General features: G+C 35.0%; 2 protein-coding genes across 2 annotated transcripts; one reads left to right on the plus strand and one right to left on the minus strand.

Annotated features, from left to right (window-relative positions):
* Positions 1–8,091: 8,091 nt before the first annotated feature.
* LOC143557067 (uncharacterized) lies at positions 8,092–13,276 on the plus strand. Its single transcript, XM_077046233.1, has 7 exons — positions 8,092–8,302; positions 9,074–9,189; positions 9,262–9,380; positions 10,051–10,213; positions 10,533–10,756; positions 11,509–11,830; positions 12,292–13,276. Exons 1-7 carry the CDS (start codon positions 8,144–8,146, stop codon positions 13,274–13,276), a joined length of 2,088 nt encoding a protein of 695 aa, XP_076902348.1. The 5' UTR covers positions 8,092–8,143.
* Positions 13,277–14,593: 1,317 nt separating this feature from the next.
* LOC143557064 (plastidic ATP/ADP-transporter-like) lies at positions 14,594–17,954 on the minus strand. The gene is made up of 5 exons (XM_077046230.1): positions 17,079–17,954; positions 16,279–16,533; positions 15,959–16,102; positions 15,161–15,508; positions 14,594–15,043 (listed from the first exon to the last, which is right to left on the minus strand). Exons 1-5 carry the CDS (start codon positions 17,847–17,849, stop codon positions 14,711–14,713), a joined length of 1,851 nt encoding a protein of 616 aa, XP_076902345.1. The 5' UTR covers positions 17,850–17,954; the 3' UTR covers positions 14,594–14,710.
* Between the last annotated feature and the right edge of the window lie 252 nt (positions 17,955–18,206).

The following is an 18,206-nucleotide window of genomic DNA, read 5'->3' on the forward strand; positions in this document are numbered from 1 at the left end:
AAAAAAAGTCTACTCTAAAAGATAATGTCTGTTCTTCCTGAGAAATCAAACAAGGAAGAGCCTGATGTACATAATATTATACATCTTTTTTGCATCAAATAATCTTTAAAAACTGCAACTTCTATCAAATAACATAGCACAGAAGGCTACTTATCATAATAAAATACAATTTAAGGTAAAACTAAGCCCCAAACGAAGAAACAAGCGAAAAGACGAAGACACAAGAAAAGCAAGAAACACGCCCCCATGCCTCAAGAAACACGCCCCCATGCTTCTAAACACCAGAAAAGACAAAAATCTACAAGAAAAGACAAATACTAGGACCAAAAGCACGGGACCGTGCCTCTTGACCACGGGTCGTGGTCACCTTCAACAAAAAGACAAAACGATTTTAGCACATGTCAATAAAAGCACGGGGGCGTGCCTACCTAAGCACGGGGTCGTGCTTCACCCTCTAGACTGCCTATAAATAGTGGCTCATGTTGCATTGATCAAGTGTGCCTTGAAGAGAATTCTATACGGTTTTCACTTATAAAAACACCCACTAACACTCATATTGAAGATCTAGTGAAGAGTTTGAAGGCTTGGAGGTCATCATCATCAACCATTATCATCATCCATCCACCATCATCATTAAGAAAGAAGATTCATCCACATTTGGTTAGATTGTTCTAGTTTAATCATGTGTTTGTTATCATCATCCATTCTAATTTTCATAATCATGCTCATTAAGAGCTAAACTCCATTTACCATCTAAAATATATGAAGAAACTTTGTTTTACTTGATGATTATATAAAACATGCGGTTTAGTTTAGTAAAGTACATGGTTATCTTGCAATTATCTTTTGATGAGAAATGTTTCACCATCTTAATTCAACAATTCAAAGTTGGTGATTGACAATCATTCATGATCGATTCATTTTCTTGAAAGATAGAAATACTTTGATAATTTATCAAAACATGGATCCTTATATTTTACTTAGAAATGATGAGATATAAGTATCATCTATTTCTCTAGTTTTGGTAATTCTGAAATAACATTGTTAACACGATTGCTTAGGTTATCATGCCAGTTAAAGAAATCATATGTTAACGGAATGTGTAATTATAACCTACTTAAATCAACCAAGGGGAAGTTGTGTGACTAAACTATAACCACCTGAAGTTGTTAGAATTGGTATTTGAGAAATCGAAGTCAATCCTAATCTTTCTACTTTACTAAACTGCTTGCTAACTCAAATTGACATTCTCGTGGTAGCATGACATTAGGAAAGGGTCAACTTTAAAATGCGCATGCTACTTTCTTTTATATCATAGGATATGCTCACTTAGAAAATGAGGGCTATTCTACCATATATTATTACGGCAAGTTTATCACATATAGTTGAACTACTTGTTTAGAATTTCGCGTCTTGGTCACCTATATATTATATAAGTATTTATATTTTATAAAAATTTTAAAAATTAACCCCAAAATGATTAAAAGCTCTGATTAAAGTAAAACAACGATTGATTATTAGAAACATTTGTGTCTATGGATCGATACTTTGTTCTTACAAATACTATTCTGCATATACAATATATACACTTGCCTATTTTGTGTGTTTAGTCTTCGTAGAAATCACTTTTATAAACTTAAAACACGATCTTGTGCAAAAGCTAAATCATCCCATCTCTTACATTTTAAAGGCAACGCAGCACACAACAGAGCCTGAGAAACGAGAGGACCCTCGGGGGCGTCCAAATCTAAACCAACAAGCCAAAAAAAGACAAACCCCTAGACAGAGCTCGTACTCCCCGTCCCCGTCAACTGATCCCACAGACACAGCTCGTACTCCCTGTCCCGTCATTTGATCCCTACAGACACAACTCGTACGCCACGTCCCCGTCATTTGATCCCTACAGACACAGCTCGTACGCCCCGTCCCCGTCATTTGATCCCCACAGACATAGCTCCTACGCCCCGTCCCCGTCATTTGATCCCCACAGACACAGCTCGTACGACCCCTCGTCAAGGGAACCAACACCCGAAATCCCCACCCATTCGTTGTCGCGTTCCCAGTTTCAGTCTCAGCCCCGGTTTAAGATACCTAAACCACCGAAACGTTCATCTAAAAAGAAACAGACCGCAACCGACCTTGGTTTCTCATTACTACGTAACCCAAAGGACGCCCCAATCATAGAAAATTATGTGCACATCATTCCCACCTGGGCATACCGTTCATCTCAGATATAAGCAATGTAAAGCCATATGGTAATTGCGGTTTCCGAGTAATCGCTCTCGGTTTAGGCATGCGTCAAATAAACTGGAAGGAGGTCAGAGCACCAATGAGGAATTAGATGGACACTAACCAATCGTGGTGGAGGCACAGGTTAAACTACGAGACAACCGGTAATTATGACACGGTTCGTGATTCGCTAGACTCCTCGACGTCAACTTTATTCCAACAAAAGAGTAACTGGTTTTCGGTACCTGGGCACGGACACGTAGTGGCTCAAACGTTTGACTGTGTTTTAATCAATCTCCATCTGACTTCCAGTGAGAGTTACTTCCCTATGAGAATGAGTCCGGAACCACTATCTCAGATTCTAGTGATTGCTATCTTAAATGTTAAAAATAATCATTGGCTCAACGTACAATTAGAAGGGAATTTCCCCGTGCCGCTACCAGCACGTCAATGGAAGTCTTTGTACGAAGATCGTATAAAAGAGTATATACGAATAAGGGAAACTTGGCGAGTGCAAACTGAAGAGTCAGCTTATTTAGGACAATGTGTATGTTGTAGTTTGAGAAACTATGAATAAAATGTTTGTATTATTATGAATAATTATTAATAAAATGTTTGTGTTATCAACAATGTTTTTTAGATATACTTTTTTTATATATACTTGAGAATGATTATATATATATATATTAAAAATAATATAAAAAAATTAACAATTTTTTATAATATATTTTTAAAAATAATATATGTTTAAAATAATATATAATAAGGAATAATATATTTGATTGTGAATAAGGAATATATTATTTTTTAAAAGTTAGATATTCTTTTATTATATATTTTAAAAAATAATATATTTTATAATAAGACATAATATGATAAAATATATATTAAAAATAATATATAAAAAATTCAACAATTTTTTTATAACATATTTTTAAAAAATAATAAGAAATAATATAAAATAATACAATAAATATCTGCATGCAGATCAGATCCGCCATAGAATGGACAATCCGCCATGGATCTGATCTCCGTGGCGGATTGTCCATTCCGTGGCGGATCTGATCCGCATGCGATTTTGTTAAATACCCACGGGTTATAACCATTCAACTCGCCAAAACCTCAAAAAACGCTCAACCTTTCAATCAATACATCACCAGATTATACCACCAAAACCACCACCACCGGAAAATAATGACGACTGGGTCCGAAAATAGCATCTACACAGCCATAATAATTTCGTTCAGAAATAGGGGTGGTTGTGTAAATTCTATTTTGGAGTCCGTTATTATTATAAAATAAAATCATATGTTGGCGGAAAATAATGACGACGGGTTCCGAAAATAGAATCTACACATCCATAATAATTTCATTCAGAAATAGTGGTGGTTGTGTAAATTCTATTTTGGAGTTTGTTATTATTACAAAATAAAATCATATGTTGGCAGAAAATAATGACGACGGGGTCCGAAAATAACATCTACACAGCCTAATAATTTCGTTCAGAAATAGTAGTGGCTGTGTAAATGTTATTTTGGAGTCCGTTATTATTACAAAATAAAACCATATGTTGGCTGTGTAGATGCTATTTTGAACTTATGTGCTACCAGTGCAGCTGTCGAGAGCTGGCGGAACACTTTAGTAGTCCGCCTTCATAAATCCCAACAGTGTTCTTTATTTGGGATTGTGGTGATTGTGGGGATCAGCACTGGTCAGCCACATAATAAAGTCCCGTATCAATAAAGATTGCACCGATGCACCCACATGGGGTTCATTTAACAATCTTTGATGAATTCGGTGTCACCCCAAATTGTCGCCTTGTTGATGTTAACCGATTGATGACTCGATAATATCAACAAGGGCCTCCACAACTGGTGGAGGAGATATGCGGGCCTAACTGTACCTGTATATGGTACATTATTTAAAGTTATCTGGTGTATCCTGTCGGATTTGGCATCCAGGTGACTGGAGTGCTCTAACCGACACAAATTTGCTCACTTCCTGGTGACTGGAACGTTGTGGCACAGATTTGCTGTGTAGATGCTATTTTTTGAGTGGTTATCCAGAAGAACTGCTAATAAGCCCAAAGATTATTAGGAAATAGTCGCTGTATAGATGTTTTTTGATATAATTATTCAAATTTGTAATTTATTATTAGTTTAATAAAATTTGTGTTATTATTATTATTTGTAATTTATTATTGCTATAAAATTTATGTTATTATTGGAACTCACAGTATATAAAAATTATATAACAAACGTGTTTTAGTTTATATAAATATTACTCACAATATTTCAAAATTATATAATATTATTTTAAACGGTAATCCATGGCGGATCGATGGTCACACAGATACTATCTCCGTGTCTGGTTACACTTTCAAACAAAAACAAACACACACCCAACCACGGCGATCCGACCCGTTCCCGTTTAACATAAGCTATTCAAGATCCTACCCGGCAACATCAAGGTAAGTAAAATACTTGTCTTATACTCTAGTTTGATATAGGTTTTGATTTAGATTAAGGGTTAAGGTTTGAGGTTTGAAAACTGGTTTGAAATCGGATTTGAAAACGGGTTGGATTAAAGGTTTGATGTTAGATTTGGTTTTAGGTTATCAAACTTTTTCAAAAGGGGTTGGATTAAGGGTTTGAGGTTAGATTTAGGTTACAGGTTTGATATGAAACGGGTTAGATTTGGGTTTGAGGTTAACAAACGGGTTTGATAATGAAACGGGATAGATTTGGGTTTGAGGTTAACAAACGGGTTTGATAATGAAATGGGTTAGAAAACAGGTTATCTATATTATATAATTATAATAACATAAAAATAAACATTAGATTTATATCTTAAATATAGATGGCGAATACTTACGTTGAAGGGGATGAGCTTTTAGTTGGCTACGCACCTTTGACGTTTGACCCAGAATCCGATTACCATGTCCGGTTTACGCAGCTTCAGCGTATGGTGTCGCAACCTAGCACGACCTTGTCTGAGAAGTTTATAAAAAGTGTTCGGGCGGAAGACAGGATGCAAAATATTGTTGGGACTAATACACCGTGTGAAAGATTGTTTACCGCCGAGCAGCCAACGTACCGGGCGCTCACACTAGAGTTTTACTCTATGTTCATTTTTAGGTATTTTTTTTTTCTTTTCAAATAACTTATAAAGTAGATTTAATGAACGTGTAAATATTGTTTCAGGCCACGCCCGGATGGAAGCCGCAGGTCAAGATGTTGCTTGATGGTGCGGATACCCGTCAGGCGGAGGTTCGGTTCCGTATGTTCGGGGAGGGACCGTTATCTGTCGATGGAGGAGTTTGCTTTGGCGCTCGGCTTGTACACACCGGAGGATTTAATCGAGCCTGTTTACACGGAGAGCATACACGATACACCAGATGACTTGTTGATGCGTTTTTGGACGGCGATTCGCAATGATCCTTGGCCTACTGACGGCCCAAACTCCCGAGTCTCATCCATCAGGGACCCATTGCACAGGTATGTATAATATAATATAATATAATATAATATAATATAATATAATATAATATAATATAATATAATATAATATAATATAATATAATATTTTTGTACAGGTACCTACACAGGCTTATCGCTCGGGTCGTCACTAGAGGGCAGATCACTGCAACCTCCGTGACCTGTTTTTTTTTTTTTTTTGCGATGCCTGCTTACGGGGAGACACTGCAACCTAGCTCGCGCGTTCGGCGACTACTTCGCCATTTACTGGCACAGGCAGGGCCGCAGGTCGCTGGTCGGTGGCACGTACGCTACGCGAATTGCGATTGCTTTGGGCTACGAGGACCGACTGGATACCCTACCCATTCAGCCGCCGATTCTCCCGCGAGAGCTGGGCCGTTCACGGGTACAGGGCATGCACATCATCCGGAAGACTAAAGGCCAGTATCACCTGGTCACTGATCTACATGCTCCCCCGTACGTTGAGGTCCCGTTTGTTGAGCCTCCGCCAATCGAGGAGCCGGAGGTGGATATTCAGAACGCCGGGGTTGACAATGTGGACGGTGAGGGCGAGGACGGTGATCAGGTACATTCTATTTTATCGTTAATTTTTTTTTTTTTGTATCTTCGTGTTATTAACGTTAATTTATCGTGTTCATAATAGCCACCACATCAACACCCGCGGCACGTTCCGCGTACACATCGCGCCATGCGTTTTGGATGCGGCCACTGACTCCCGGCTACGGAGAGTAGAGCGTGACGTGTCACAACTCCGTAGTCAGATGACCTGGATGGTTGGGTATGTGTCTGCCCAACAGCATGGAGCCCAGTACACAACACCAGCGCCACGTTTCGACGAGGAGGGGAGCGATGACGACGCGGGTGGTGCTGCATTTTAGATTTGTTTTTTGTATGCTGTTTCTTTTTCCCGAACTCGTTTGTTTTTTTTGAACTCGTAATGTATTAATTATTATTATTATATAAATCTAATTATGCTTATTTTGTTCGTTTTAATTTTAAAATTGTTGTTTCGTTGTTACTTTAAAACCAATCAAAATTAGTTACACCCGACTAACAAATAAAGAAAACAAACAGAACTCGTTATGTAGTAATTATTAATATATAAATCTCGTTCTTTTTATTTTGTTCGTTTTTAATTTTAAAATTGTTGTTTCGTTGTCACCTTAAAAACCGATCAAAAAATGGTACACCCGACTAACAAAAAAAAACAAAACAAACAAAAGAAAAAGAAATGACAACAAAAAGACAAAAACACAATAAAATAACAAAAAAAAGACAGCAAAATGACAAAAAAAACACATTTTTTCGAAAACACCCCAGCAATCCGAGGCGGATTGGGTGGGTGTTTTGGAAACACCATATGGTGTATGTAACAAACCCCAATTTCAAATGTCCAATCTTGGTGTCACTCACAAGCAAGGGTTACAGTTAAGATATAATTAAAGATAGTATCTCAAAACGTTCTTATTGTTCGTAAGTTGTTCAATTAGTGTGGAGCAAAATATGTACTTCTAAATATTAATATTTTTATTTATAAATCATGTGTTTTTATTATATAACTATTTGAAGATATTATTTATTAAAATTTGTGTATTTTTACTAAAAGTTTTTTATTAGTTAAAACGGGATCTTATTAAAAAAATTAAACAAAAAATCAAAAATATATGTCCCGTACCCTATACGCCGCGTATAGGTTTATACGAGACGCATTGTTCAAATACGAACCGTATAGACCCATACGAGACGGATGTATACCGTGCGTATAAACCTATACAACCTACACAAACTACAAAAAATGTTACTTGCCTAAACTTATCGTACGCATATCGGACATGCAATGTCTGTAGGGTCCTATATCCTATAGGTTTGTTTATACACCATGGAGTGGTATCCAAATATAATATCCCTATTTTTTTCAAACGGTGACTTTCACAGTTAAGTTATCTAACTGCGCGAACACATCGCACCCAATCAACTTCTTTTTTTAGTTATTATTTTTGAATTATTAAAATTTGCAAGGATACATTTATCAAGTACAAAAATTTCTGAATTCAAATCCAATATCATATAATTTGATACACTTAAAAGATAATGATTCTAGTATAATATAATCAATCAATTATAATATTCTCTCAAAACAATTAATTATAAAATACGTTGTTAGCTTAAAGTGTTTGAAAATTTCAGCACCAAATCCGACCATTATTAAACTAATGTAGCCGTTACACTTGCCAGCGTGGCACCCCCAAACTCAATTTGAAAAGCCCAACGACCAAACAAAATCCTAGTCATTATTATCACCAACTCAACTCGACCGTTATATTCTTCTTCTCTGCTATTACTTCAACTACAACTTCAGCTTCAGCTTTAACTGCAACTTCAACTTCAGCTTTAACTCCATCTTGAACCACCTGACAATGGCCGATGAGTTGATGTTTTCCGCAGAAGAATTGAGGGTCGATGAAGGCCTCGGCTACCCGAAAGCTTATGCTAAGATCTGTCGGGATCGTGGGTTTGGCCCGTACGCACTTGGCCCGCCTTTTACTTTCACTCCGTACGCGATACAGCCGCATCAGGTAAAGCTAAAGTATTCTATTCGATTTTAGTATCGAATTTATAAAACCCTTATCTTGATTTGCATTTCATGATCTGGAACCCACTTGATTTGATCAATTCAGTGATTAGGGTTTTGTTTCGGTGCTCAATTTGTCGAAAAGTTTTGATTTTTATCTCAGCAGATTGTCAAGGAAGAAAGCCCTAATCTTGATTTGCATTTCATGATTGGTAATCCCACTTTGATTTGATAAAGTCAGTGTTTAGGGTTTAATTTTGGTGTTTAATTAACATTATTGAAAAAAGCCCTAATTTGGTTTTTAATTTGATGATTTGTAACACATTTGATTTGATAAATTCAGTGTGTTTAGGGTTAGTGTTCTCACTTTGTGTTGACAAATTGAACACAAAACAAAACCTTACACAATGAATTTATCAGATTAAGTGGGTTATAGAGATCATGAAATTCAAACCCAGGTTAGGGCTTTTTTCAAGAATGTTAATTTAGATGAATTAAACCCTAAACACTGAATTTATCAAATCAAGTAGATTACCAATCATGAAACTAACATTCTTATAAGAAAGCCCTATTTGAATTGTGATCTGCTGCAATCCACTTGATTTTTACAAATTCAGTATTTAGGGGGGGATTTTTTTTTCTGTGTGTAGACTTTTTCAAAATTTCATTCTTGACCTCCACAGATTGTGAAAATGAAAATCCTTAATTTGGATTTGCAATTAGTATGGTATAAGAAACCTGTTTTCTTGATTATGTAAAATTCTAATATTTATAGGTTTCAAGAGCCAATGAGTTAGATGAGTTGTTTCCGGTTATTGACCCGAAAGCAAAACCATCAGCAAGACCAAAGATTTTTGTCAGCCTACTATGGAAGCAGCTCAACCATCTCGGGTAATTAAATAAAATGAGACTTCAATTCATGAAACTATATGTTATTCAATATAAAAGGGATTTTGATTTCAGGAATGCTGGCTTTGATCCCGAGACGTTTAGAGTAGACCCGTATGGCAATGTTCTGTATATTCATGCTGATGTGGCCTCTCCTCTTGCTTGGGATGTTGATCATTGGTTTCCTTGCTCAAGTAATTATCTTTATAAGTAGTGAACCTATTTGATTCGTACAAAATAGGGTTTGGGTCGATTTTGGGCTCAAAGTGAGCCAAAACCGAAAGTTTGGTTTTTGGGCTTAAAACCATTCATTTTGGTGTTTCCGGTTTTCACAATGGATTCAGTTCGGTTTGGTTTCTGTTTTTCTTGGTTTTGTGATTACGGCTTTAGATTGTTGGGCTGGTAAGAAAATTGGTCCATAATAATGAATTTGGGCAGTAAACTTTGAGTCCAAATTTTTTTTATTAATTAGTATAGTAATTAATTTATTAATACAAATTTGGATCTAAAACTTTCAGACTACATCATTTATTAAGTTCTTATAAATTACTACCCGTTCAAAAACTAAATTATAATTCATAAATTAATAACAAAAGTCGGTTTTTCGGTTTTTATATTTCTGTGAAGTTATAAAAGTTGGTCCGGTTTTCTTGGTTTTGGTACAAGCAAAAACAAAACCAAACCAGAAATTCGGTTGGGTTCGATTCAGTTATGTTGGCTATATTGGTTTCATGCACACCCGGTTGAAAGTCCTCCAAAGTGTTATTCAAACAAATAGATACTATTTTGTTATATAGTTTTTTTTATCATATTAATTACGAAGGGGCGTATTCATTTTTTTTTTTATTTCTTGATGAATAACAGGGGCAGGATTGACTGTTTCAAGCAATTTAAGATTATTACAATGGCAAGTATGCAAGAAGAAGCATAACAAGCTTGAGTTTTTGGTTCCATGGTGGGACCTACAAGTGGGTATATCGGTTAACCAGTTCTTGTCCATCTTTGCATCGTCAAACTCGGATTTCAGGTAAAAAATTCTTGACACCTTGATGGTGAGGTGGCAATTCTAAACTGTTAACTGTTTGACTGAGTCGATTCGGGTTATGTTTTTTTTTCAAACGGGTTATATGGGTCAAAATTGTGTTTTTATGTTATTGCAAGAAAGTTACAATAAAATTTTTTGAATCGTTTAATTTTGAATGGGTCGATTTGGGTTGTGTTATTTTTATTCGTATTAGTACATAGGTCAATCCATTTTGGCCCATATCTACTTGTATAGTTTCTTACTGCATTCTTTGATAGCTATTATGGAGATTATTTTAAAACTTTGTCTTAAAACTTTTCAGGCAAAGGGGATTTTATTTGTTGTTTAGCAACGGTGAGTGTGAAGAACTTAATGATTCACAAACAGTGGATTCGCATTGTTTTCCACAACCGTTTAACGAGTCAAAGAAGAAATCAGGACTTGCTCCGGCTGCTATTGTTTTGTCTAGAAAGGAACCAAATGACACCTTATTGGCTCTGCAGTCAGTTGATATGAACCGAAGACACACAACAAATTCACCTATAGGTAACAAATATGAAATGCCTATACATTTTGTCCAAGTTGTTTCTTATTTTATTAAAAATAATTAGTGTATTAATTATGATAACAAAACTATACAAGTTGTTTCTTATCAAATATAATTCTAAAATATATTATTTCACCTATAGGTAACAAATATGAAATGCCTATACATTTTGTTCAAGTTGTTTCTTATTTTATTAAAAATAATTAGTGTAATAATTATGATAACAAAACTATACAAGTTGTTTCTTATCAAATATGATTCTAAAATATATTATTTCGTTAATAATTTATTGTTCTCGTAAATTATGTTTGACGGGTCGAGACACGTCTCACGGATACCGCTTTTATGTCCAAAAATATACAAGTTGTTTCTTATCAAATATAATTCTAAAATATATTATTTCACCTATAGGTAACAAATATGAAATGCCTATACATTTTGTTCAAGTTGTTTCTTATTTTATTAAAAATAATTAGTGTAATAATTATGATAACAAAACTATACAAGTTGTTTCTTATCAAATATGATTCTAAAATATATTATTTCGTTAATAATTTATTGTTCTCATAAATTATGTTTGACGGGTCGAGACACGTCTCATGGATACCGCTTTTATGTCCAAAAATTTACTTTTCTATGAAGAATTAGGTTGTAGTTATTTGGACAATAATTTGTGATTATTATTAACCCATTCATGACTAAATGATCTTTTTTCCTAAATCAACCATATTAAACTCATATTTTGTGACAGCTTTAAAAAAATCAAGACCAAGTATGTCAAAAGAAAATGAAGTTCCCGATTTTAACTCAAACCCGTATCAAGCTATAGTAATAGCTCGGGACTCGCTGAGACAAAAAGAAGAAACTGCAAAAAAGAATGCAGAGATTGAGAAACTAGATGAAGAAATGGTAGAACAGAAACAAAAGAATGAAGAAGAAAGAACTTCAATTCAAGATCTTGAATTACTGTTAATTAAAAAACGAAGGCGTGCAGAAAAATGTAGGCGGTTAGCTGAAGCACAATCGTCGTATAAGGGAATGTTAGAGAAGATGATTAGAGACGCCATGCACCAGTAAGAATCTTTAATAACAAGATGTTGAAAATGGGTAGGCGGGTCGGGTTGGTTTAACGGGTCATTTATGGTAATTTTGTGCCTACAAAAATTTACTTTGGGATATTCGTATGACAGGTCAAAACAGGTAAGATGTTGAAACGGGCCAAAACAGTTCAGATTGGGCTCAACAAAAATTTATTCAAAAGTTAAACTGTTAATGAAACATATAGCTTTTTGAGGGTGTGAATTGTGATTAACTCCATAATCTTTAAAATTGTTCGAAAATTTGAAGTTTTTTTGAATAATTAGTGTGTTAAATCTGGTTACAAAAGTATAGCATTTCACTGATAACATTATTTTTTTATAATGTAATGATTTTTTGTCTTTCCCGCCTTAAATCTTTATTTGTTTTATTAATAACCTCTCGTTGTAACTGCGTCAGGATATTTGCTAAAATCTGTTTTTTATTATTATTTCAGGAGTGTGATTTATAAGGAACAAGCTCGGTTAAACCAAGCAGCATCTAATTCTCTCATGGCTAGACTTGAAGCTCAAAAGGCAATGTGTGATTCATCAGAAAGAGAACTCCATAAGAAATTCAAGCAAAAAGACGAATTAGAGAACCAAATTCGACCCGATTGGGAACAAACAAGAAAAAGATCAAGAATGGATGATACCCTCATACATGATGATGAAAACAATGATCAGATTGTCTTGTATCAGCAACCCGAAAACAAACCAACCCAAGAACAAGAACCCGTCTTTGAGCAAGAAAAAGACGATAATACCCTTTTATGTTTGCCTTGTACCCACCCAGAACACAAGCAGTTAAGGGTGTTTTTGGAAGAAGAGCATAAAGCATCAGAAGGAGAGATAGAAGAGGTCGAAGATAATATTAAAAATGATATTGAAAATGGCAAAAGGCTGCTAAAAATGAAAATGGAAGAAAACGGGCTTGAATATGACATTCGGTTTCCTACTGATGAATATGATTTAGTGGAAGATGAAGACGAAGAAAGCCGAAAGCAACGTGGCAAAGGGAATGTCGAAAAATGGCTTCAAATGTTACTTGAGAAAGATGGTAATGATGATCAAAGCACTCAACTTTATGATGCAAATGATCAAAAGACCGATGAAATCATAAAAAATGAATTTAAAGTATTGAAACCCGAGGCACTCGAGATCAAGAATTTGAAGTCTCCACATCAAGAAATCTTGAAAAATGAGGTGCTTGTTCAAGAACCGAAGAAAGAAACAATCTTGAAGAACCCGCCTTACAAGATAGATCCAAGAAGAAGCAATGCTAGTGAATTGGAGTGTGACAAGTCAGCTAAACTTCACGAAACAGTCTTGAAAAACAAGACTGATCCAAGAAGAAGTAGTGTTAGCGAATTGGGGAGTGACAAGTCAGCAAAACTGCTTAGTAGAAGGAAGAGTTTTGAAGTGAAGGAAGGAAAAAAGTGAAAAGATTGGGAAGTTTAAGGAAATTTCTAGGAGTGAGAGTGCAAGAGTTTTGAGGCGGATTCCGTCATCGCCGTCGATTATTTTGGGCATGAAAAAGGGGGTTGATTGCATGAGAAGAAAGCCGGCTGTCATCGGAGATGATGATGAAGAAGGTAATGCAGGAAGTAAGAATTTTATCAAGTCTTCATACAAAGTAATCAAGAAAGCAGTAAAGATATAGTTTTTGCAACTGTTAGTTGCAGTGCAGTATATGTGTGTGTAGGATTCTTTTAGACTGAATAAATGTGTGAAACTAGTGTGGATTTGTGTGGTTGTTTGATTGGATTTGTTGGTTTGGTTTGATATGCTTACTTGGTTCTTCTACCAAGCATGTAATAACTTGCTACTGTTTCTTTATATGTTCATATAAATTTGAAGATAAAAAATAAATAGTGGATGTAGTAATTGTTTCAAATTCGTTTTTCACTTTTTAGAACTTGAATTACCAATCAAGCTAATACATGTCATGTTGGTTGAGTACTCTTGAATCGTCTTCTTTTAGGCAGGTGAATTATAACAATAGTAATCATATCTTATGGATTAAGTACTCTTGAGAACAACCTTTATTTTTGTCGGTCAAATATGGCTCTAACAAGATGAGCTGACGACCAAGCTTGATGGTAGGTATTTTAAATATTTTTTATATTCAATTTATTTCCATGTCAACAAAGTACTCTTAAACCACCTTTACTTAGGCTATGGCTCTTACAAAATGAATCCTTTTTTATATTTAATTTATTTCAAAAGCCCATTTGCTAATTTATATAATGTCAATTGTGTACTCTTGAACCGCCTTTATTTGGGCCGGTCATATGCCTCTTACAAGATGAATGTGTTTTTTATATGTATTTTATTTCATAATCCTATTTTCCAACTCATATTATGTCGATCATTCATGAACCATATTTGATGTATTTCAAAATCCCATTTACTTTACTGGTTCATGTATGGTTTGACTACATTTTCTATATTTAATTTTCTTTAACTTGTTCTCAAAATTCCACTTACTGATTCTTGCCTTTTCAATATTTAACTTCTTTTCTAATTCATTTTCAAAAGGAAATCCCAGTTTACTGCTTAAAGTTCCATATTTGTAATAATAACAAATAGTAAATGAGAGTGCTATTTTTAAATTATCCACAAAGTATTCCCCTCCTTTTTTGGTTAAAAAAAAAAGAAACAAACAAATTAACAATAAATTTCAATAAATTGACAACATCAAGATGATGTTTCTTTAAATATTATATAGATGAGAACAATAAACAAAACTTCAAAGACTTTAGAAAAGCCAGCACTAATCATGCCTCTGCTCTTATTATTATTCTACTCAAAACAACAAATACTCAAAAAGTACATCCTAAAGTTTCAATCTTTATCTATATCAAACCCTCGAATTCACACATTTCGAGGAGACGATGTTTCAGTTGAACTTGTGTTTGAGTCACTGTCACTGGCAAGTGACCCGTTTGATGAAACAACTGGGATTTTAACCGCGGCTCTTTCCATCTCCTTTTCAAGCTCTTCCTCCTGCCTCAAGGCAGTGAACTGTGTGTCCAGTGATTTGGCGGCACCTAGCCAGGCCACCACGATCACTAGAAGCACACCGCCAAGGTATGGTGTTGAGTTGGCAAGTGAACCGAAGGTTAAGATCATGAATTGTTGGATTAAAGCTCCACCTGATTTCCCTAACGGGTTGCACACAACATCTATTGCCGCCTTGCCTTTAACCTACATTAAAAATAAAGAAGCAATTGATTATATACTGATTCCATTAAAGCTAGATTATTTGACCGCCAAATGATCATTAAAAACATTTTAAAAACCAAACAAAGTAAGAAACCGAACCTTGGTGTCTTCATCCAAAGGAATATACGCCATTTCTTTGCAAGGATCAAATAAACTATATTTTGCACTTTTGCTAAATATATTTTGCATTGCACCAACATAAACCGCAGCTAAAAGTGGGGTCAACCCAAACTTCATAAGACCGGGTCCAAGCGGGTCACCAAACAAGATCAAAGAAAAGAATCCGACCCCTGTTACAAGTAGGACCGTGGGTGTGATTTTAGCAGCCACGCCCCAACCGTATTTGTTGAATATCCATTGGCTTAAAAGCATCATTGTAAATGTTGCAATTCCGGTTGCAGTTGAAAAGTCACCCATGAATGAAGAATATTCGTTCGGGCTAGGAAACTGAAAAAAAGGTACATTATTATGAAATTGTTTGTAAACAATTTATGTGTTAAGATATGATTATAGAAACTATATGAGTACAAAGATAATATTTATTTTTTAAACAAGTGATTTAGAAAGTTGTATGTTTAAAGTTACACATTAGATAATTTTGGCCTGTTTTGAGACGTTTAAGCAAGTTGCCATATTCCCTCTTTAACTGAATATTATTATTTGACCCATTAAAGATTTTTTTTTCTAGACAGTTTAAAAGAAAACGGATCAAATGGGTGCAAAGTAAGTTGAAGTGTCAATTTTTCAAGAGATAGATTACTATTGAAATAATATAGTTTTGCATCCCTTTTAAGTCAACCAAAAGAATACATATTATTTGTGTAAAATTACAATCGACCCACGTTTTCTTTTTTATCATTTTTATTTACTAATATGAATTATTTTCAAAAACTTTACCTGCGCCTTGAGCTTTGATTTCCATGTAACCTCAACAAGATTAATGCTAATTCCATATGCGACAACCAAAGTGGCTAAATCTCTAATATATGGTGATGACGCCAAGAATTTCAAACTTTCCATTGTGCTCATGTTTGGCTTCTCCTGCAAAATATGACCATGTTTAATACCAGAGATGTCACATTTGTGAAAAACAAAGAAATAAAAGAATCTTGAATTAGGTTTAAAAAAAAGTGGTAATAAGATAATTAGTACCAAAATGTGAATACAAAAACCACTTTAATTATTTAACAAGAAATGTATAAAGATTTAAATGCTACCTTCTTCTTCTTGCTACGGGTCGGAAGAGGAACGAACGTATTGACCCACCAATAAAGTCCGCAAATTGCAAGGCCCATTAACACTACAATACTCATCATGTACTTTAAAGAAATGGCCCACCCATCAACTCCCGGGCCCAAATGTTTTCGCATATTTGAAAAGTATTTCACTGAACGGCCAGAGAAAATTAAGGCAACATTGGCCCCGAGCCCGAATAGTGGATAGAACTTTTTGGCCTCCTCAATGGTTGTTATCTGCATGAAACAATTACATGTATAAACATTCCATTAATAAAAGTATGTAAAAATATGTATATACGCAAACCATACATGCAAACACACACACACATGTAGATGCACTAAACCTATATGTTTTGTATGTACATAAATCATGCATGCAAACACACCCAAACACACATATACATGCATTAAGCATATATGTTTATATGTATGTATATACACAAATCATATATTTAACAACACACATAAAGGGAATCCAAATATACAATTGTTTAATGCAAACAAAAGACCTCAACTATTTGTTATCCATTATATCCTTAAAACACCGATTTTATGTACAAGAAAAACAGTTATATCCTTCAATCGAGTTCGCATTTCAAACACACTTCATCTACAATAAAAACAACTTTTCATCTCTAAACATAAACTTTATGGTCTAAATACACTAAATTCAATCATATTCATAACTGAAACACACTACAAATTCGTGTCTTATAAACTTATAAACACAATTCAGTAACAATAAAGATAAACTTAAACACACAAAATAAACATTATACCTGATTAGCAAATCCCCAAAACAAAACCGAAACCACCACGCTTCCCCAAAGCTCAGCCATCACATAAAACAAACAAAAACTCCAAATTCTCAAAATCGCAAGCGGGCCAAGAAACCGAGGCCCCAAGAACTCAAGAAGCTTATCAGCAAGCGCAGTCGGGTGAAAATAACTGCTAAGCGGATACAAAACGAACCCAAACGCCCCGAAAAACGCGATAAACGGAAGAATTACAGTATAAAAAAGAGCCTTTTTTGACAAAACATTAGCCAACTTAGTATACAAAATCATAAACCCAATAGCCATTGGCAAATTAACCCAAGTTTTCAAAAAGGGTATGATTTCAGCACTTGAACCCTTAGCTGTCACCACTAACACATCTTTTGTATCCCTAAGAATTGTGTAATTAAAAAGAATACAAAAAAACATTAACCCTAAAGGTACAATCTTTTTCAATGTCAAGACTTCAACACCCATAAACTTTGGTGGCTCAGCCTCCAATTCTCCAGCAGAAGCTTTACAAACATGTAAATTATTAAGCTTTTTGACACCAAACAGAGGTTTAAAAGCTTCTTGACCCATAAAGGTTTGAAATTTACTTGACCCATCAAGATTTGAAGAAAACCCATGTGTGAATTTGGGTTTTGAAAGGCTTGAAATTGAAAGATTGAATCTTTGTCTGATGGGTTGGTGTGAAAATTTGTTAAGAAAAATTCTTGATTGTGGGTTTGATGGGAGAGATAAAACCCCTTTTGTGTGAATGACACCTTCCATTTGTTGCCCAAAATCTTTATCTGTTTTCAGTTCTTGAAATCAAGAAACTGAAAAAGATAAGAAATTGGGATTAGAAACAGATAGATAATGTGAAGATGTGCAAATTTCTTGTAACGTAAAGGTTTATGTAAAAGATATCATCATGTCTTACCTCTACCATACCGAGATAGATAGGTTGCTTCTGATGAGGCCCCCGGCTCGACAGTAGTTTTGCGTCAAGCTTTGGACATAAGGCACATAACACTCAACCATCGGCCGATTAGTGCATGCACCCTTGTCTTTCGGCTATCAACGCCACCACATGATGCCTGATTAACCTTTCGCCACTTTTAACGATATTTTCACGAGATTAGTAAA

Source organism: Bidens hawaiensis, unplaced genomic scaffold (genome assembly GCF_021521415.1).
Source record: "Bidens hawaiensis isolate Kalapana, Puna unplaced genomic scaffold, B.hawaiensis_p1.1 tig00018785_1, whole genome shotgun sequence".
NCBI classification, from domain to species: domain Eukaryota; kingdom Viridiplantae; phylum Streptophyta; class Magnoliopsida; order Asterales; family Asteraceae; genus Bidens; species Bidens hawaiensis.